General features: G+C 50.8%; 1 protein-coding gene across 7 annotated transcripts in view; it reads left to right on the top strand.

Moving 5' to 3' along the window:
* The window catches only part of SH3PXD2B (SH3 and PX domains 2B), a 71792-nt gene that overhangs the window by 13313 nt on the left and 36487 nt on the right, over positions 1–21992 (top strand). For 6 of the 7 annotated variants that reach the window (XM_035338348.1, XM_035338353.1, XM_035338350.1 and 3 more), the window contains exon 3: positions 19474–19549. In XM_035338348.1, the coding sequence (XP_035194239.1) occupies positions 19474–19549 (76 nt within the window). Of the gene's footprint in view, positions 1–9886; positions 10083–19473; positions 19550–21992 lie in introns of all 7 variants that reach the window. The other variant, XM_035338352.1, reaches the window with a different exon arrangement.

Consider the following 21992-nt stretch of genomic DNA (forward strand, 5'->3'; position numbering starts at 1 on the left):
AGGACAGGTTGGGCTGCAGAAAACCAGAGCCGCTGTTCTGGGCGAGCAGGCAAAGGGTGTTCTCCACCCCCTCCTTGTACTGTGGAGATGAGCCAAGGGGTCTGGCTGAGCTTTATGAGCCAAAACGCAAACTGAGCTGCTGGAACAGGCTCTGTACAGATGAGAAAGGAAAATGCACGAAGTGATCTATGGACCTGCCAGAAAACTCGCTGGCACATCCCTCCTGGCCCGCGTGTGGGACTGGGAGAGGAGCTGGGCACCCTCCAGCGCCCTGCTCGTGTGAAGCTGTGGGCAGCCTCATGCTTCATCTCAATGGGTGCTGTGCTTGCCCAGGAATGAGGATGCCTCTCTTTAAGCGGCTGGGGATTCGCTGCATCCCGACACAAATAGGCTACTAAAATTACAGCGCATCTGGGCCCGCATAGCAAAGTAAGCCTGGGGGAATCCTGATGGCTTTAGCAGGTCCAGCTGGTCAGTTTGCTTCGGGTCAACATGAAAAGCCTTTGTCGGTGTGGGTGTGCAGGTGGGTTTGGGCGAGACGTGCACTGTTCCCTGCCTGACAAGGGACCTGCTGCAGAGCCCTGGATGTGAGGATGTCCATGTTTTGAGCCCTTTTGAGAGCCCAGCTCCAGCAGGACCTCAGCAGCCCTCCCCCTGACCTGCAGCATCGTGCCGGGGCAAGGCAAGGTGGGCAGCGCAGCGCAGGTCGCTGCCGGTGCAGGCAGGGGTTAAGCTGCGAGTAGCTGCTTGTGTAACCAAGGAAATATGAAAGTAAATAAACAGGGAACAGCTGTTGGGCTGTGGCCAGGGCTGGAAGGAAATGGAGCTCAGCTCTTCCTTCTCCGCAGCATCTCATCATCTTCGTTGATGCTCCAAGGTTGGAGCCAAGCTTAGGATGTTTGCTGCAAGAGGGGCAAACAAGGTGGTGTGTGTCTGCCAAAGCAGTGCCTTCCTCCAGCTGTGGAGGGCTGGGTCCTTGTTGTTGTGTGGCCTGCCTGGCTGCCTGTGGGGAAAGGCATACAGGGATGTTTGTGTCTGTCCTTCTCTTCTTCCCCTTGCATCTCGGCTTGAGCAGTGCTTGCTCCTAGGTGTGGAAGTCGTTGTCACCAGAGGCTGCTTGGAGATAGAGAGCCAATCTGGCTGTGCTGCAATCACAGGTCTGCAAAACACCCTGGGGCACCTCTAGAGGAAGAGTTGCTTTACAGTATCATGGTACAGATGGGAAAGTTCAAACCAAGCACATCCCCCTTCCCTGCTCCCCTCAGCATTTTGTTGAAGAAAAAAAAAAAAAAGTAACCGCTCCTTTTTGGCTCTGTTGAAAGAATGAATGAAATTGTGGTTTTTCCCTTCCTTCCCTGTTATCGCACATGCTTCCTGGTGTCCTTATTTTAAACTTGTGGTGCAGTACAGTGGAAATTGGATTGAAAGGAGAGGAGTGAAACAGATCCTCTTAGCACAGTGGAAAAAAATGCTCTAGGTAGGCTTGGTAGCAGTGACTGTTGCAGTTGCTGGAGGCCTTTATTATATGACTGTTTTATGATTCTATGCCAATTTTAGCTCTTTAGGCAGAAATTTTCCATGCTGGAAATTATTCATGCTGCTGGCTATTAAAAAAAAAAAAGTAATTGGCTAAAAGGTTTTGGCTGCTTTTGAAAACATAGTAAGAGGGGAAAATAGTTTTCATGTGTCCAATTCTGATGATCTTTTTGATACATTAGAGGAAGAATTGGGAACTGGAGCCACAGGTGATCCCTGTGTCAAGAAGCTGTCTTTTGGATTATCCAGTGAAAATCCATCCAGACTTGCTCATGCTCACGGCTCTGAGCAACCTCGGTACATGCATGTTCGGGGAGAGATATTTGTTAATTTAGTATCTGTGTTCCCAGCAATTCTGGCTGCACTTCGCACGCTCCTGCCAGAAGCCAAGCGGGGTTTTGTTTTTTCAACAGCAGCTCTGGCCACATGTGGGTGAAGGTTGGTGCACCCTCCTTTGCTGTCAGTGAGCCTTCTGCTAGGCCCAGGCAGTGGGGCACAAGGAAGGTGTTTGATCCGAGCAGGAGAGGGGAGATGATGTCTTGGGGGGGTCAGTGAGGGCAGTGGGACCAGATGGGGGCTGCCCTCAGGGGCTGATGTGATGCTGGTATTTCAGAGCAGTCCCAGCACAGTTGCATGAGTGGCTGGGGATTTTCTCCTGGTATTCCCCCGTGGGGTTGCAGCTGAATCTTTTGTCACCTTCCATTGTGGCCAAACAATTATTTTAGGAGTAGGGCCAAGTCAAACACACACACTCCTGCTACTGACAGCTTCGCTGGCTGTCCTGCTCCCACTGCAGCTGGAGGGCAAAAGGGCCATTTTGGGTCCTTCCCTCCCCAGCCGGATGGGAACAGTGCTTGAAACACGATCCCCCAGATCAGCTGAACTGGGGTGAAGCCTGCAGTGAACCCGGTGCTGTTCCCTGCCTCTGCATGCAGACATGCAAGAGTGGCTGTGTCCCCCTTCCTGAAATCATGTTCCCTCTGGCCCTGATGCGCTCAGCGCTCACTGCTCTGTGCCTCCATCTGTATCGCCTGCTCAGGACTTGTATTCCCAGCAATGCTGAAGGCCACCTTGCTGGTCACAGTATTGCCTGCAGTACGTGCTGTTATCACCTCGGGAGCATTCAAGCTTTTGTTGGACTACTGTGAACTTCTGCAGCTCTTTCCTTTGGCTGTCATCGATACTGAGAGACTGGCTCCTGTGAGCAAAAGTCCTAGTTTGGCACAAATGTGGGTATATTAATATTGTCCTGTGTTGCAAGAGAAAAGCAATTGGGAAATTCATCCTGAAAATCCCCAAATAATCCCTTTTGTTTAAGGCTTTGAGTTCTCTTGTTGGAAGCTGCTAGAGGTTGTAAGCTCCCTGGGGACCCTAATGCTTTCCCAGCTGTGTATCAAGCATCTTTGCTGGCTCGGGTAAGATCCCTTTCCCACAAAGACTCTTCAGTCACCATCCCCTGCACTGGTTTGTGCAGACGAGAGGAGGAGGCCCCTGCTTTTTTTTTCTGGACCAGCAGCAGAAGTGTCCTTAGATGCTGGGCCCTGCAGGAGGGGTCCTGTGTGCCACTTCTGAGGCTTGCCAGATTCATGATGATGGAAAAACAATGGAAATTCAGATTATCACTGTGTAAGGTTGTAGGATAAAAGAAAGAAGCAGCAATGGATTTGCAGTAATAAAATAAGTTAATATCTCACCAATAAAGATCTTAGTTTGCAGCCCTGGCTAATTAGTGCAGTGAGTCACCCCATGGCCTCGGGCAGTGCTGGGTGCTGCCACCCTCTGCTATTCCCTCTGGAGGTAACGGCTGCAGCAGCCTTCCCAAGCACCACCCCGCTTTTCTTTAAGCACGACAAGACCTATTTCTGCCTAATTACTTGCTTTCCTTCTTTTGGCTGCAGCACAGGCCACCCCTTGGTTGCACAGGAGGTGGTCAGCTCCCAGACAGCGACCAACATTCGTTCTGGAATTTAACTAGTGTGTGCCCAGCACGAGGCAGAGGTTGCTTCCTCACCTTACAGTTGTTTGGAAATATAAATGTTATGATTCATGGGTTGGGAAGTATGCAGGACCTGCTCTGGGGTCCTTCTCATGAGAAAGTTTGGTGTACCTTGCAAGGCAGTGAAATTGGGAAGGGAGTGCTTGAACAGGCTAATACCTCTCTCCTCCTATGTGCTGTTCATTGCAGGAGGAAATCAGGGCACTGGGTTAATGCTCCAGAGCACTTTTGCTGCTCTGTGTATGTAGGTCTCTATACTAAGCTTCCTACTCCCCCTCCTTGTTTTTCTCCGTATTCTCTATTCTCAGTATTTCTCCACTGCTGTGTGATGTTTTCCATCACACAGCAATTTACATAATATCAACATCTGACGGATAAAAACAAAACAAAAATCAAAACCAAACCCTACATGAAGTTGCAGTTCTGAAACTGGAAACCCCAGGTAACTAACTGTGTGATTTGTAGTGAATTAGTAACGACAAATACTAAGCTGGGTTCTGCATGAGCCTCTTGGCTGGAGGAATGATTTCCTTCGAGCGGGATTGAGGCTCTTTCATAACTCGTGGCATGCCAGATGTGAGCTATTGGGAGCAGATGGATGCTGTTCCTGGGAAATAAAGGCAGTAAGATTGATGCTTGCAGGGATGCCAGTTGTGTTCTGGACGCTAATTGAGGCTGGCAGGTATGCTGGAAATTTCTTTGTTGGCACAGAAGCTGGTGATCGGATACGTGAAGGGCTGTCTCTGGTAGACAAAGATCAAGGGTCAGGATTTTGTGTGCCCCAGAGATGCTCCCAGCACTGCCTGCAGGTGAGGAGCCGCCCGTGACTGCGGCACTCTGCTGGGTCATGTCAGACACACTGCTTGGGAGGAGTTTAGCAAGCCTTTTGGAAGGCTCCTCTTAAAACCATTGTCTGGAGAGGCGGTGTTGGTTAGAGAACAGATACTCACTTGCATATTTTTTTTTTTATAGAAACCCAAAAAAGAACCATTTTTTCCACACTTTGTAATTATGAGCTCATCAGCCACGGTGGTAGTTGTTTCAAGTCAGTCCTCATGTGACCAAGAGCCACTGTTGTCTTGCCATGCCCCTGATGTGTCCTTACACCCAAACTCGACCCTTTAACATCTTTCCTGCTCTTGCTAGCGTCTGCCCAGGCAGGGCCCTGTGCCGTGGTCTCTGCCTACTTTGCCTTTCAGCTGCAGCTGCCCTGGCTCTTTTTGGTCCTGTTAAGTTTTGCATTGGGGACAGCAAAACCGATGTCTCTGCAGTCAGGAATGGATCCAGACCATTAGGAAGCGAGCTGCGATGGAAGTACCGAGACTCCGCTTTGAGCAGGCTTTGCCATTCATGCCGTGACCTGCCTTCTTGCCACCAAAGCAATAGTATCCCCTCTGGCAGGCAGCTGCAAGCCCTTAAACTTAAAATTATGGTAGAGGGGTGCCCTCCCTGGGCACAGGTTAACCCGTGACTTTTCTGCTTGCAGTCAGAAACTTTTCTTCTACTCTTCCACCCAGCTGAAGGCTGTAGGAAGAGAGGGTGATGCCATGTGGCTGCTTCTCCTCACAAAGGTTTAATTGTGAGCCCAGGGAAGGAGACGTGACATAGTCCGCAGTAAATGTGCTTGCTGCATAGTTCAGAGACAGACAAAATGAGAATTTTAAGCATACTTAAAAATGGCTCTGGCTTTCTCAACCACTGCATGCACATCGAGTGTGTTTCCCAGTTCTCTGGTCTGTCCATATGTTTAACAAATCCTTCAGGTTCTTAGCTGGAAACTTTCAGCCTTGACCCACCTGGAGCTATGTCATCTTGGAGAGAGTCCTGCATCCCTCAGGCCAACAGCTTTGTGTGTAAGGGAAAAAAAAAAGTGCTGAAGTGGTGCCTACTTTTTATGAGAAAATTGGCAAAAAAACAGGGGTGTGCGCATGTTGTCTCTACGTGAAAGACAGATTAGCCATTCTGGAGGGGGTTCTTCACCTGCCACACACGTGCAGCAGCGAGGCAAAGATGGGGAGGGAAAGTCAGTATCTGAGTAGTTCAGCCCATTTCAAAACAAAAGGTTACGTTAAAATGGGCTCAGAAGATGCTGGGTGCCACACAGAGGAGAATTGTTCTTGTCAGCTCATTTCAGGCTGCTGGCCTCTTGAAAAATCAAAATGAGCCTGGTGCTTTGCTTCCACGCTGTGAGACATGCTGGCGCAGGGTGCGGACCCGGCAAACCCCATGCTGGTCTTCCTCCGCTTGTGCTCCTCTTCCTCCTCCTCCTCCGCTGTGCCAGGGGCTGCAGCTCTCAGCAGGGCAGCGAGCATTATCTTCATTCTCCAGACGTAGAGAGCCCGGGGCAGGAATGCAAAGCAATTTGTCCCCAACAGCACAAGGTGGAAACACGGCATACTTTGCCGCTTGTATTTCATGCCTGTCCTGGGCTGGTGGTGGCGTTTCTGACGGCCTCTTTGATGGAGGAAAGGCCCTAAGGCAGCTCGGTCACTGCTGCTTAGGAAGATGGATGTCTTTTTGTGTCCAGGGATTGTAAACAGGGCGCTTTTGAGAGCTATTTCATAATAGGGATCTTATTTCAACACTTTGGGAATTTCTTTTTTCCAGGGTTTGTGGAGTTCAGCAAAATTCTGCGCATTTGTGTGTGAAATGACTGCAGCCAGCCACAAATATAAATCAACAGGATCTCTCCCTTAGACAGCTGGATCATGAAAGACAGGCACTTGCGTGACCAAATACAAGAAAAAAGCCACAACTTCCTATGGTGAGGTTCCTGCTGCAAAGCACGGGCAAGGCTTTTTCCTTTGTTCCTCTGTGTCCAGACTTTACCAAGAATAATGAGCTTAAGCAACATGCAGAAGTATAGAAAAGGTGAATTGTCGTGATCTAACTTAATGGAAAGTGTTTATTTTCTCAAGTAAGGAATACTGCTGTCTCTGTAGAAGAGCCTGTAATTTTCCAGTGCTACATCAAAGATCTTACTCATTCTCTCTCCCTCCATAAAGAATACGTACAGTCCTGTGCACTTCAGCCTGGTTAAAAGCTGGCTCCTTAATCCTTTTCTCTCCAAACGTCTCCCATTTATAGCTTTCCAGCATTTGGCAGCCAGCAGCCAGCACATTCCCGTGCATGTTAGCGCCAAGGCAGGTCAGTTGAGTTATAATTGGCTCTTGCTGGCACTCTGACTAGCTGCTAAATTCTTTACCTGGCAGCCGAGCAGGGCTCTGAGCTGTTGAAAGCCATGCCTGCCCCTGGGACGCTGCAGCCAGTCCTCCCAGAAGGATGGCGTTGGATGAAAGTCCCCAGGACCAGCACACACCTGGGGCAAGTGGGCATCCTCAGCAGGTTTGATTCTTGTAGCTGAAACCTTCCTTGAGCATCTTGCTGGTAACAGTTCTTAACGAATTTTGTCATGCTCCAAGCTGATGGCCAGCCTTTGCTGTTCTATTTTGCTCCTGGGTCTGCAGTGGTGGCACCGTCCTTCAGCCTCTTTGGCACCCCCGGTAGCTTCTCCCGTGGACATCTGGCAGGGAGGGGGTGGCAGTCACAGCCTTTACTCCCCAGCCCTGTGGGACGTGTGGCACACATTAAGGGTCGCTCTGTGGGTGTGATCCAGAGGGGAGCTGTGCTGAGTGTCACCCCTGGAGGGAGGTGCATGGGGTGGTTAAAGCAGCTTGGGCTCCTTGGCGTCCAAGCTAAGTTTTCCTTCTGGAAATACAATGTGGCTTTGTTTGGTGCAGATCTCAGTAATGCAGTGTTTAAAAGTTGTCTTGTAACACAGGAGATGACCTACACCCCTCTTTCTGTCTCAGCCCTGGGTCTGAAGCTTATCGTATGATAAAAAAGCACTGCCTGATGCTGCTTGGGAGACACTGAGGGCTGAGAGTAGATCAGTACGAAGGGGTCGGATGTGCTTTTTTTTGTGAAATGGCTAGGAACCATCTACATCACGAAGTGTGTACGATGTAGTACTGACTGTAACAAACACCACGCGCACAGCGTGGGCATCTAGGAAGTGGGAGTATCTGCACATCTTTATGGCAAGCGGGAGGTGCAAATGAAAAAGGGAGAGATGGAGAGCGATGGGTCTGGGCTTTTCCTGGCCTTGCAGAGGGAGGTGATGAAGGTGAAGGGGTGGTGGGTTTTTCATGCTTCTCATTTCTCACTTCTTTTCTGTGCCTTCTGTTCAGTCGCATCAGGCTTTCCCAGGTCTAATGTGGTGCTGGAAATCCTGACCTGCTCTGGCAGCTGAAAATGCTTTCAGTAAAGGACCCAGCGCTCTGAGAGTCCCACTGCAAAACAAGGTGTGGACCTCTGGTGTGATCTCCGTGGGGTCCCGGTGGGCCTGGGGAGATGTGACAGATTTAACTGCTTGTTCTCCCTTTCCAACACTCTTGCTCCATCTGAGAAGTGATGTTCCTCTCCTTTTACTTCCCTTGTGTATTTTTTTTTCCTTCTCCAGTACGCATTCTGCCCTGAGGCTTGTCTGGCTCCTTGTCCCCCTCTTTGGGACCCAGCACAGACTTTTCCTGGGTATGTGACACTTATCCTGCCGGAGCTGGGAGCAAAAAGGAAGGCAGGTCTGTGCCAGCCAGGCTGCTCAGTTGGATGGATTAGGAGAGAAGGATGGGAGTGCAGGATCTGCCCTTCCTCTGTGATTCATGCCTTCCAGCTGGCCAGCAGCAGGAAGGGGGAACCTCATTAACCAGAAAATGGAGAGGGGAAAACGTGCAGTGATGCCAGTGGGTGGATGCTGAAGGGCTCCAGCAGCCTGCACATCCCCTCCGTGGCCGCTCCTCATTTTTTTCTGCCAGCAACTGGGGCTTGGGTGTGCTGCTGTGCATCTCACCCCTTCTGCTCATCTTCCCGTCTTCTGATGTTATCTAGGATTGCAATGTCGGTGACAAACTATGTGAAAAATGTTCTCTCGTGAGCTGTCTGCATGAGGAGAGCCAACATTTTCCCTGTCTGGGTTTCACCTCCCTGATCCTAAAATACTTGCTGCCTTATAGGGACCATATCTTGAGGCCTTGGCGATGGTGGTGAGTCAATGAGCAGCGAATGAATAACAAATGATGGTTGTGGCTGTCTTCACCTGGCGGTGTGGAAATTAGATCTTAGAGATTAGGTTTGGTAGATGCTATTAAAGTTGGTGAAATTATTGTTTTAATACTGTCTTTGATAGAACGCTTAATGTTTGGGCAAGAAATAGTATTTATATTTATTTTTTTTTCCATCCAGTGTTGGTACCGTGTTAAATTAGCCCAGTGAGGTGTATTCTGATACGTGCAAGAATTCCTTGTGCTCCTGTTTCCTCTGCAAGCAGAGCTTGCTGTTCATTTACAGTCAGCGATGGTCAGGTACTTAACCTTTCTGGAAAGAGAGAAGATAGCTGCTTGTTTTGTCTGTAGCTGCTTATTTTGTCATCACAGACTTTGGGAAATGCCTCCCTCAAAGAGTAGCTTTGTGACAGAGACGATGCTCCTGAAGGCCAATAGGTCCCCGTTAGCAGTGCAGCATCACTTGGAGGTGGAGGAACATTCCTGTGGGCTCAGGGTGGCTCCAGGAGGGCCAGGAATGAGGAAGAGGAAGGTGGAGGTGAGACCCATCCCTGTATCTTGCTGCAGGCAGAAATTCATTTGTTTCAGCTGTATTGTGCAACTGCGCTCGCAGGTATCTGAACAGCTTGTCCTGGGCACTGCAGGGTCACCTGAACTGGTGTCTGGGGGGCTTTCAGCCTCACAGAGTGCAGCTGGCATTTTTCTGGGAGTGTTTCTAGGGAAAGATACTGCTGAAAAATGAGGGAAATATTACTTTCCATAAAGCTTAGGTTGTGTTGTGGGTCTGCCTGCCTCTCTGAAAAGCTGTGTCTGCAGAGCTGCTGCTGGTATCGGGCACCACCGCTCTCCTGCCCCAGGAAAAACTGGGAAGTAGAAACTATCAGCACCCATGGTGGAGACACAAAATCTTGGAGTTCTCACCCAATCTCATCAAACAAAGTTGCAATCCTGTATTTTTTTAACAGCATGAGTACATGATGAAAATGACTGCTGGAACGGCCCCTGAAGCAGTCTTTGTGTTGGGCCACACAGCGTGCCAAGCAGGCTGGGAAGCCAGGCAGCTCTGCAAAATGATCGAGTTTCCTTGTCCTGTGCTGGGAGGAAAGTTAATGCTGAAGTTTTAGCGAAGAAAGAAACTCAGTTCAGTACATGTAAAATGTTCCCTCATTTTTAATTTAAAAATTAATTAATAATTACTATCAATAATTCTTGCTCTTAATTATTAATTTTTAGAAAGAACTTTCTTATTGATGAGTCACTTAACATGTAAATTCCTTCTTATCGTAGTGGCTAGGTTTTACCATTGAAATTGAAAAGTTAATTAAAATGGATACCCATCTGCTGATCTCTCCTTGTGGCAAGTCATCGTTTTCCAGCTCCCCTCATCTCCCCCTCTGGCTACCTCCAGGAAAAAGAAAAGTCCTGCTGGGGCGTCCTGGGAAGCTCCAAGGTTTCTGCATCGCAGGCGGCTGCTTTCCACCTGCCAGCAGGTGCCTTCTTTAAGCCCCAAAGCCCTGTTTTTCAGTGTTTTTTGTTTGTTTGTTTATCAGCCCATGGATTTGACCAGAGGCTTTTCAGGCTTTCTCTTTTAATATCTCTACGGTAAGATTATGCTTAGAGAAGAGCTCTAACATCCCCCAGGGTTTGGGTGCTGTTAAGGGTTCATGTTCCTCAGGGGTTTAGTTGTGCTTACAGTTCTTGGCATTGCTCTCTCTCCCTCTATCCCTGCTGGGTCCTAAAAAAGCAGATGCGGTTCCAGCTTTGTGGTTTGGGTTGAATTGTGTGTGTTTGAAACCTGCATTCTCATGAGCAGAAAGCATCGGGGCGGCTGCTCTGCGGGCTGCTCTTGACCTGCTGCAGGGCTTTGTGCTCTCTGGCTTCGGTGTCCTGGGAAACAATGAGCATCCCAGGTCAGGAGGGTGCTCTCCTTGTCCCCCCACAGAGGCAGTGCATCTTGCTTTGTTCCTAAAGGCTCCCCGAGATCCCAGCTCCATTGCACCGCACCAGCACAGCGCTGCCCTGCTAAGTGCATTAACTCCCCAGTAAGCTGCGAGGCCGGTCTCCCCCATCAGATATCCTTTAACAGCAGTGCTCTGGTTTTGCAATAAGCAGAATTTCTTGGCGAGCTCCGGTCCTCTGGCAAGGGCTGTCTGCACTCAGTAGAGCTCTGAAGCCCCAGAGTGCATGTGTGTGCGCTGGCTGTGGAGGCTTCCTGCCGTGCTCAGGCTTTGGGCACTGCTGAACTTGGCACCTCTAAATCCCACCCTTTCTGTAAACAGAGGAATACAAGGGCAGCTTGTGGTGCTCCTGGCCACCCAGCCTGGTGCTCGGATGCTCCCCGGAGAGATGCTGCTGGTGGAAAGAGGAGAGGGAGGAAAGAAGCAAGATCACGCTAAGACGGCATGTGTTTTATATGGAAAGCCAGTTTTGGGGCTGACAGACCTCAAAGGTTTGCCTTATCTCGTGTTTCTGTTCCACTTCTGTAATTGTCCTGGTTCCTATGGAGCTGCTGGTGACCGGCACCCCCATGAACCTGAGCAGGATGAAATCTTCCCTTGAATGGAGAGAAAAAAACCTCCACACAGGCCATTCTGCTGACTGTGCTTGCTCAGCTGGAAAATGGGGTATGTGTTTAGAGAAGGAACAGCAGGGAAAATAGCTGGTTAGGAAGAAGTCTGATGCAAGAGGAAGGTCATGAGGCTCCTGTTTCTGACCAGCAATGCTCTCCCGAGTGGTAGGACTGCAGCTTTTGCGGTGCTGCCTGTAGCTCGAGTGCCGCCTCCTTTGTCTCGTCACGTTCGGGCCTGCTGCAGATTTAAAACTTTACATTAATTTCACGGAAGGAATGCACACCAGTCTGCTTTTCTTCGTTTGCTGGAGTGGGGAAGATTTTTGAGAAGGGAGGGGTTGAACAGAAATTGAATCGTGAGCTATTTGGGGAAGAAGCTAGTGAGAAGTCATCCAGAGGTTTTGGCAAGCACGTGGCCTGGAGTGGGGTGGCACGCACGTCGAGCCTCTGCTTGGTGGCTGGTTGAAATGTTTGGCTGGAGGTTATGTCTTGGTGTGAAGCACAAGAAGCACGATATTTGATGTGAAACGAGACCTGCCTGGAGCCTTTGGCCTCAGCTCCCTTCCCCTTGCTGTGCCTCAGCTTCTCAACACACAAAATTGGGTAAATGTGTTGGTATTTCTCCACCGGTGTTTCCACTTCCACAGCAGAAACCCAGTCTCATGACCTCGTGGTCTTCCAGGCAGATCTCCCCTCAAGCATCCCAGAGCAGGACGTGGGTAGAAAGCAAACTGTCTCTGCAGTCTTCCCTGCGACCGCTGCCGCCGGGACAGCTCAGGCAATGGTTTTGGTGGTTGCCCCGTGGTCTTTGGGCTGAGGCAGGTGACTCAGCTCTTTCCTGCTCCCGTGTCGAGGCTCCTTGCAGGGCTGACGCAGCGCCGGGTGTGCTGGAGTGGGGAAGTTCCCATGGCGAGGAAGGGGAAGAGGAAGCGGCGCAGACCAGCATCACCCCCAGGTATCGCTCAGTTCCCAAGCACGTCTCCTGGCAAGAGTCATTTCCCATGGCTTGGGCCACCCTGGTGAGTTGTGGATGCTTATTGATTGTTTGGTGTTAATGCTCTGCTCCTGGGGTGGACGTGGAGAGCTGCAGCTTTCAGTGCTCTTTGGTATGGTCTGGGGCCTGCCTACTGGTTCACTATCCCCAAAGCTATACGTTTTTATGTCCCAAAAAGCAGACAGGGGGGCTAACGTGGTGAGGAGGCTGTGTTAATGGAGATCACTGGGGGCAGAGGCACTGTGCTCCTGTCCAACTGCGAGGTTTTATTTTTCATTATTTTTATTTTTAGAGCAGTGTAGTCTTTCCCAAATATATCCTTGATAGAAGGGGAAACAAGCAGTGCTTTTCAGGAATAGGTTGAGCCATCCAAGAATGGGTGGTGGTTCTGGATCCCACCATTCTGGGGTGTCTCACCTGATGTGTCTCACCTGATGTCTTACTAGAGCTGGGCTTTGCAAAGGTTCCTTTCTGGGTGCCTCAGAACGGACACCCAGAGCTACTCATTGCTTGTGAAAGTGCGTAGACTTTTAACGTCTTCAGACGTGAGTTTTCAGTGCTTTTGGAAATGCATTAGCAAAAAATTAAAAAAAAAATAAAAATAAAACACTACAGGAAGCAGGGCCAGACTTGACCAGCGTGCTGTATCTGGAGACAAGGGTATTCCTCGTTCTCCCTCCATGACTTTGTCTTCGGCTCATCTGCTGCAGTGGGGCTGTGATGGTGACGTCGGAGATTAGAAACTCCCAGCCTCTCACCATGAATGACTAACCTGGGTAATCTGTTAGCGATTTCTGGGGTTTTAAGTTTCAAGGCCAGATGATGAAATATGAAACTCAGTACACTGAGGTCAAATAAAGGCTTTTAGGGGTTAGATGCTTGGTCCAGGCTTTCCTTTGCTGGGAATGCCCAGTGACGGTGCAGTGCCCAGTCTGCTGGCTCTCGCTTGCTCGAGCTGATGAGTGTGTCAAGCAAGTGCTGGCAAGGTTTCTGCTCAGAGAACCAGCGTGTGCTCTGGCTGGAAACATCTCCGGTTCTGGACAACAGAAGCATTTTGCCTGGTTGCTCTTGGAGACCTCACGTTGTGCTTGGTTCCCTGAACCCACGTGGAGGACAGGAACAGGAGGGCTGGGGAGGTGCGCAGCTGGCGGTCGCTGCTTTTGGGGAGCTGCCTGGGGCAGGACGTGGCCGGGGGTGCTTCCTGCCCCGTGCCCACTTCCCTTTCCATGCGAGGCAGCTATTCACTGACATCTCTCTGTCTAACATTTCCTGTGATTTCATAGGAAATTTCTCTTGCAGTGGCAGCTGCTGCCAATTTGTGGAGCCCTTTTCTCTGACCTCAGTTAATTCTTTTTTGTCTATTGCTGAGCCATGCTTAAAGTTTTCCATCAGATTTTCACAATCTGGCCTCTGTGATGCCATTTCCTAGTGCTGAGCAGGTCAGGATCACCCTGCCCAGTAACACGTCAAATGAGCTCCAATTCATCCCCTGCACCAGAAAAGCAGGGACGGGAGAGAAGCTGTGGTCATCAGAACATTGCTTGCCTATGCTGCTTGTCACCTGATTTCTGTCTTTGAACACCCAACTTGCACTGAGTGGTCAAAGTGAGCTGGGTGCTCCAGGACAGGTGGCTTTGAATGGTCACAGTGGTGGCGCAGCACCAGCAGAGCAGTCCTTCCCCAGGCTCAGCATCACCAACGCCTGGGGGCTGAGCTTGCTCCACGCTGGTCCTTCTGTCTCCTGGGCTGCCCTGCTTCCACCTCCTGTTTCTTCCCGGGCAGTCCGTGGAGATGACGGGAAGGTGCCTCTCAGAGCATAGCGAGGAGACTAAACAGCAGCTGCCCATGAGCCGCTGCCAGATGTTGCTCTCTGCAGACTGTCTGCTTGGCAGATGTTCCCTGAGCGAGCTGGCTCCAGGGTGCCAGGGTGCTTTGATCCACAGGAGAGCGTTTGCAAAGGCTTTGGTTCACGTCTCCGAGTGGCCCTGTGGGTGCTGCTGGGAAAACAGGCAGTGTCTGGACCTGCTTCCCTTTCGAGATGAGTGAGACACGTCTGGGGGGATTTTGGTTGAGGGAGTCAAGGAGGTCAGAGTGAGGGCTGCGTGTGAATGTCCCTGGCTGGAGCTGGCCTCCATGGGAACTGCGGGGCGCGCAGGGTGTTCGCCCGCCTGCTGCCTGCCCCTCTCCCTAGGGATGGGGACCAAGGGGAATTTCGGAGTGCGGGGTGAGAGCGGGTTTGGCTCAGGCCCGTCTTTTCCCCATGGGAAGCGGCTGCCTCCTCTCAGTGGGAGGCTGTCGCTTTCACAAAGAGCCTCCTGTGACTCTGCTGCCCACGCCGAACCGGATTGTGAAGCCTTTTGTGTTGTTGAATTCTTTTTTTCTTTTTTTTTTTTTTCCCCTTTGGGTGGTGTCAAAAGCCAACTTCTGGGCTCAGGGGCATAATGGCAGCGCCTGGTGCAGGCATGGATTAGGTCAGCTCTTGTTTGTGAGACCAAAGCAGAGAAATATGGCTCTACTCCGAACCTCCGTCATGTAGCCAAAGCAAATCCTGCCAGGAAGAGAAGAGGGAACTTCCATCTCCCTGCAACTGCAGCTCAGAGCAGCCCATGCATCATGTCCCGGTGTTGTGCAAGAGTGGAAGAGTTTGCTCTCCTCGCCTGGGTGTTTCACCACCACCAACCCGTACTGGTGTATCTGGCTGTTCGGTGACATGCAGCTTCCCCTTGGGGAGCTGGCAAAGACTGGCTTTCTCTTCAGCAGTCGTGGGGTGACCCACACAAGTCGCAGCATTCGGGAGCAGAAATCCTAAGCTTCCCAGCTGGCCACAGCAGCTCGACAAGAGCAAATCCCCCAGTCCCCACCAGTGGCAGAGCACTTGCAGCAAGAGTCAACCCGTGCCCCTTCCGCTCCATTGCTTTCAGGGAATGCATTTTGCTATCACGTTTTTCTTTCCACCGCACCAGAATTAAATGAAAAATAATATATCTTTTTTTTTCCCCACCAAAATATGAAGGTGAGAAACTTTTCCGCTCTGTAGTGGAGAATAAGCGAAGCGATGACGTGCCTTATTAGCTCCTGGCGCTTGTTTTATTTTTTTGCAGAGACTTCTCTGGGTTTGGCTGGGGCCAGAAAAAGATAGGGCATGCTGGCAGCTCTGCTCCTCCAGCAGCCATCCATCCCTCCGGCGTTATGCTGTCTGCATTAGCAGCTCTTACTTGGGCAAAGCCCTTCCTGAATGCTCCGCTTCCTGGGAATACTGCTGAGTGCACGCATTCTCCCTCCCCTAGGATCCCTGGCAGCCCGCAGCACCGATAATTGATTCAATTAGGATGTTATCTTACGAGTTTCCTGTTAACGAAGAAGCTGCCTGCCAGTGTGTTAGCTGTTGATACAAAGCTGCTGGCGAAGGGCTCGCTCTCCCCGGGTGCCCAGACGGCGTTATCGCCTGTCCTGCTGATGGACAGCCCGGCCACGGGCCCGGCAGGGGAACGCGGAGCTCCTCGGCTCGTGCCATGAGTGCTGGCCCCACTGGTGTCTCCAGGTTAATGAGGCAAACAGCAAATTGATAAGATGCGGTAAATAGGTGGTGGAGATGCATTCAGTGGGATAATCGCGGCTCTGTGCCCCATCGTGATGTGCTGCCAGGAGCTCTGCTGCAGTTCTGTGCTCCGCTGGGACGTCCGTGCCATGGTCCTGGTGCAGGGGGCAGGGCACAGCTGTGTGCGAGCACCGTCCAGCCCAGCCATTTCTGCAAATGAACCGGTGAAAAGTGCCTGCAATGCTTCGAGTTCCCACCTAACAAAAAGACACCAAAATGCATCTGCTGTATCTACTCCTTTTTTTAAGGTTCTGTCTCCAGTACTTTTAAATAATCTTGGAGGGGGAGAAACAATAGGGTTATTGTTTTCCCCCCCCGGCTGACTGCATTGCTGAGAGCAAGACTGGCTCTTGGCCTCAGCGCTGCCCTGTGCTCCGCATGGATAGCTGCGCTCCAGAGGGCTCTGCGTCTGTCTGCTGCTTGTCGGCCTGTTTCCCCCCCTCTCCCCTGGATCTTGGATGGCTGGGCGAGTTTTCCCTTCTGGGAATGTGATGTGATCAGTCTCGTTCGGAGCTTGGATGGAAACCCTGGCTGCTGACATGATTTGTGGGAGTTTCCCTGTGCTCGCCGCCTTTGTTCCAAAATTCCTCGCCTGCTGGGGAGCGCGTTTCCATGCCGAGGCTGAGCAGGAAGGTGCTCTGAGATGAAACCTGCCCAGCTTCTCGCTGGTGTGCCTCGGTTTCTGCAGACCGTCTTCTGGTCTCTCTCTGTGCATCTGTCCCCCAGGGTGTGTGGGGTTGTTGGGCATTTGCCCGTTTTCTGTATTTTTTCCAGGGTTCTGGGGCAAAAGCAGTGCAACAGTCTGAGCTCTAGTCTCTGTCCTGCAAAATCAGCTGGGACAGGATGGGCCAGAAGGGGTTCAGGGAGCCTCAAAATGCTGAGACCTGCCGGCTGGGTTCCTCCGGTCTCCAGGGGCACCTCCTAGCCCCGAAGCTGACTTCTTCCCATTGCTGTTAAGTTCTTCTCCTCGCTGCAGCTTTATGTTGTGGTGCTGCAGTGGAAGAGCTTCCAGCCCGTGACAGGCAGGCTGCTTTCTGCAGACGTGGGCTGCTGTATCCTGCTCACACAGCCTGCCTGCCGTGCTCGGAGCCAGCTCTGGGGCTGTTTTCTTTGGAGTGGGTTTCTCTCTGTGCTCAACCACAGGCTTATGTCTAGCAAACCTGATGAACTAGCGTGTGCTGCTGCCTGCTCCGGAGCTGTGTGATGTGGCAGCCGGGCTGGGTGGGATGCAAGGTACTGAGCCCTCTGCCTTGCTCCTTCAAGGGCTGGGGCCAGCAGGGCAGCTGCAGCAGGAGAGCCCCGTGGTTCCTCCTGCTCTGCTGAGCCACTGCTGTGAGAGACCCTTCGGTCAGGAAACTGCAGGAAATGGGGAGCTTCTGGGCTGAAGTTCTGGCCTGGTTTGGTGGGATCACACGGCTGGGAGCAGCTCTGGCCAGGGGCAACATCCAGGCACGTGCACATGGGAGAAACCACAGCCTGCTCCGCCTGTGCCTCAGAGGCTCTGGGTGCTCCAGGAATGAGAGATGCTCAGCTCGTGCTCAAAAACGAGAGGAGGGGAAAGCTTCCAGGGACTCAAATATTGCGCTGCTTAACAGCAATCAGATGTGCAGCGTTTGTGGCTTGTTTTGTTTTGCTCGTCCCTCGCCTGTCACAAGCCCTAACGAGCTCTTCCAAACAGGAGGAGTCGGGGTTAGAGGCGGTCAGGCTCCGCTGCTCCCCGCCGTGGCACAGTGCGGGTGTTGTGCAGGGCAGCTGTTGGGCCACCCTTCGTTCTTGTGGACTGAGGGAAGAACAGGAGCGTTTTACATGCCCCAGGAGCCTGGTGAAGCCGTGCTACCTTGGCCGTGCTCGCTTGTGGCTGCCGGTAACGTCAGAGCCGTCCCCAGCTACTGCTGAGTCTGCGCTCGTTTTCTCTGTTGCACACTCTAAAATTTGTAGTGGAAAGAAGCTGTAAGCACAGTCTGCTTGGGCTTATTGTCATCCTGGTTTGGAGATGCCTTGTTTTCATTTTGAAGAGAATGTTTGAGAGATTCTTTTGGTTTTCCTGTTGTGTTTGGGAGTGTTGGGGGAGGTTTATATATATATATTTTTAATCGCAACATAGGAAAAATGCCTCCTTCCTTCTGCCCCCTCTCCACCAAGCCTCAAGAATTTTATCCTGGTGCATTTGAGATCCAAGGGAAAAAAAAAAAAAAAAGGCAAGTATTTGATGTGCCAGAACAGAGGTGCTCTATGGACAAGAAGGGAGCTTAGCTTCACCATCACAACACTTGAAACAAGCTCGTGCCTCGCAGTGGAGGAGCCCACAGCCTTCAGCTAGGGGCAGATGGCTCCTGTAAATGTGGGAAAATAGGTGCCAAACAACAAGATCCTTGAAAACCCAGGTGCTGGGACCTTGCCGCCCTCGGTGGGCTCCCTGTGATGAGGGGGTTCCCGATGTTTTGTGGCTGAGCAGCTGGCACGGGGGAGCGAGGTATGTTTGTCTGGCTGCCTGGTGCTGCCTCTCCTGCCTCCCGTGGGGCTGCCGCAGGATGGGTGGCTCTGTCTCTCCAGTTGCGTGGTTTCCTCTCTGCACAAAATGCTTTAAATATTAATTGTGCCAGAGGAAAATGACTGCATAGGCTTTGTAGGAGGGTGTGCTTAGGACAATTCCTGGGCAGATTGTCTCCATTGCTTCCATAGGCACTTAATTATTTATGTGGAGTGCAATAGCTCCGACAGAAGAGGGTAAAGCCCACTTCAGACACCCGGGGGACCAGGGAGCTCTTCAAGTGATGGGAAACAGAGCTCGGATTCATACCCTAGAGAAAACAAGGGAGAGTTGGCACCTCCATCCCCTTCCTTCCGAAGGAGGGAGTAGCTGAGCTACGTGATGGGTGGATGAACATTTCCCCTCTTCTGCTCTGTTAAGTGCAAACTCCGATCCAAGTAAGGTTTTCCAGCAAGGCCAAGCATGGGAAATGTGAAGGATATGGATCCTGCCAGGGGCTTTGTCTTAAGCTGCATAAGCAGCGTGCATGCCCTGAAGCATCAGTACAGACACCCAGTGGACACCAACAAGAGTGGGAGCTGTCTATCGCCTCTCTTTGCTGACCGAATTTACTGAGCGCAGTCTCCACGCAGTTGCACCAGTCAGGAAATTATTCGTTCAGCGCTGAAGTTCTCAAACATTTATCGCTTTTGTAGCACAAAGCGTTCCCCAAAGTTGACGCATAACTTTATGGCCTTGCCTGCAAGCATGAGGCCGTGCTCTGAGTCCAAGTCAGCTGTAGTCCAGGAGCTGTGTCAGTGCTGTGCTATGCTTGAGCTAATATATTCCTTGAGCTTAAAATATGCCTTTTTGTGAGGAGCTTCTGAGCTCTAGCGACTGAAGTCCATCGGGATGACACTTAGTTGTAGAAATGCCGGTGACGTTAACCACCCTTGCTGAGCAAAATCATAGTGGTGAGCAGCATCGGTGGTGAGAAATGACTTGAAAATAGTAGAAACGCTGGTAAGATCTTCTGTTTCTGGCCCTTCTTAGGATTTCTGGCCCTTCTTAGGATCCTTGGTGTTGTGCTCACCATACCCTGACTGATCATGCTGTGTACAATGTCTCAGGACACTGCTAGCTTGGATGTTCTCCCCAGGCTTTGCCTCTGGGGGAGTGTGGCTTTGTGCTGTGGGCATATTACTGACTTTAATCACCTTTAATCACCTTTCTTGCATTTCCTTTTCTAGATGCAAATGCTGGACAAGTTTCCGATGGAAGGAGGGCAGAAAGACCCCAAGCAAAGGATCATCCCCTTCCTGCCAGGTAGGAGAGTGGGCCCCAGTAAAAAAAGAAACATGCTGTTTTTGGCATGGTAATGAGCTTCGCCTCAGTACCTGTGCGAATATAGACATGCTTTAGCTTTTACCTCCTGAACCACCTGAGAAAGTTCTTCAGACAGTGCTGTGCCCATTAAAACATCTATTTGTGTTAGCAGGGCACCCCGTGAGTGTTAAGCCCCTTCCCTCTCCCTCCAGAAAGCATTAACGGGTGACTTCAGCCAGCAGTCCCACGTGCACAGCTTTTGCCAGGAGCTACCCCACAGCAGCCTGCTTGTTTTTGGGAAGGGCACGGCCAGCGTGACGCAGGGCTGAGGATGGCATGAGGCTCCCCAGGAAATGCTCATTTGCTTTTTTTCCTGTCCCACGTAATTCAAAGGGCCGTCCGGAGAGCAAAAAGTAACAATTGAACTCCATATGTTAAATCAAGCTGACTGACAGCCTTGGCTTCCTCCTGTGATGTTTGGGACTGGCTGCTCAAAGATGGGGTTTCTGAGGCATGGCGAGTGTCCCGCCAGTCCAACGTGCAGCCGAGGATTTGTGTGCCCAAGGACCAGATGCAGTGGCCCACTTCAGACTTTGTGGTGGAGAGGATTGCTTGTGGCTGTCCTCTGGGGCTGATGTTACAGGGGGGAAAAAAGAGCCCTAATGTGCCATGCAAAAATACCCAGACTGAGGGGACCCTGGGAGCCTTTCGTGCACCCATAGCTAATGTGTTTGACCACAAAGTTGTCTTTACCCCCACCCACAAGTAGCTAATGGGCATATTTAGAACTGTCACGGTACCATAATCACTTCCAGTGGCTGTCAGGCTTATTTAATGTAGCCCTTTGTGCTGTGTTCTGCCTCCTGGCTTTTCTAGACACATAAAGACATTCCGTGGGGTTTAGTTTTCTCTGACTGGCTTGAAGAAAATCATTTACACCCCCTTCTGAGAGTAAGAGAATCTCATCCGGATTTCCCACCGAGAGATTTCTGCTTCTGGCTTGTTCCTTGTGTTGTAACATCAGGAAAAACAAAGTACACCTGACGTTAATACTGAAGAAAGCCTTTGCTGCACAACCACTCCTGCCAGCAAGGACTGGGGAGAAAAAAAGGAAGCCAAATTGGCAAAGGGCATAACTTGGAAAAACTGGGCTTACAGTTTGGCTGCGCTGCACTTGCAAAGAATTCCCACCAAAATGCCGCTATTTTTGGAAGGTAGCATCAGGCTCAGGAAGCCTGGTCAGAGCCCGGCTTCTCACAGCAGACTCATCAATATTTGTTTGTTCTTCTTTGTGTCAAAATAGTTTCCTTTCCCTAAGCAGCATGTCACTGGGATTTCCATTGGAGAAAAAAGGGAGTTGAAGTTCCCGGAAAATAAAGCCTGGATCTTGTGTAATAAAGCAGTTTGGGGTAGTGAGGATGGGGTGGTGAGTTCCTCTGTAGGAACTTGTGCATTTGTGTGTTTCTTCTGTAGAGGTGTTTGCCCTTTTGCTGTGGTTCCCCTTTTTCAACAGGATTAAATAATACAGTTTCTAGAGATAGTCACATGTTGACGTGGAAAACTGCTAGGCCATGCTAGATGCAGAATGTTTTCTTGAATATTCCTTTACGCTTTTTGCAATAGCTGAGAAGAAATACCATTGATGTACAACAGTTGGCCTCTTTGAGTTTAAGAGGTGGATGTGGTGAGAAGATAGCAGCATGGAATGGTGGCCTACCTCCAAGCAGCAGGTAGCCACTACATAGGTAACCTCACATCTCCTTATCCCCATGGGACAGTTTCAGAAGTCCTCTTGCTTCAGGGAAGTTGCCATTAAGAAATGGGAATTGTTACCTTCGCCACGCATGGTGGAGCAGTGGGGAGATGGTGGCTTTCCCACGAGCGGTACCTCCTCAGTGAGATGGATTGCAAGCTGTCTGCTTCTGAAACAGGACTTCACTTGTGGGTAAGGGAAAGCATTTTTTCGGGCAGTGCTGGGGGATGTGCTAAGCAGAAAGGTTCCTTTCTGCAGCAGTTCTCGGCCTTCCCAGTTTGGGGTGGCGGTGGGCTTTGTACCATAGAGCTGAACCCAGACATCATATAACTCCACCTAGGGGTGCCATCTGAGTGAGCTCAGCACACACGGGACTGGGTCACTCTCCCTGCAAAATGTGGCTCTAGTATGCTCAGACTCGCTAGGTTTTCGATTACGTTCAGCTTCTGTGAGTACTGCAGTTTTCTCCCAGTCCCATTTTAAGCCACGTTTTTAGCATCTGAATTTCATTACCGGTGGAGATTTGGCTCGAGTGACGTACTAAAAGCATGCTGCTGTCGGGGAAGATGGTTGCAGAGTAATGTTAGACATTGTGACCGCTGAAATTCTCCAAAGCGTCTCTTGTGACCCTGTGCCTCACACAGCTCTGGCTTTCTTGACAAAGCCCTAAACCTCCCAAACTTAGGGTCA

This window comes from Oxyura jamaicensis, chromosome 13 (assembly GCF_011077185.1).
Source record: "Oxyura jamaicensis isolate SHBP4307 breed ruddy duck chromosome 13, BPBGC_Ojam_1.0, whole genome shotgun sequence".
NCBI classification, from domain to species: domain Eukaryota; kingdom Metazoa; phylum Chordata; class Aves; order Anseriformes; family Anatidae; genus Oxyura; species Oxyura jamaicensis.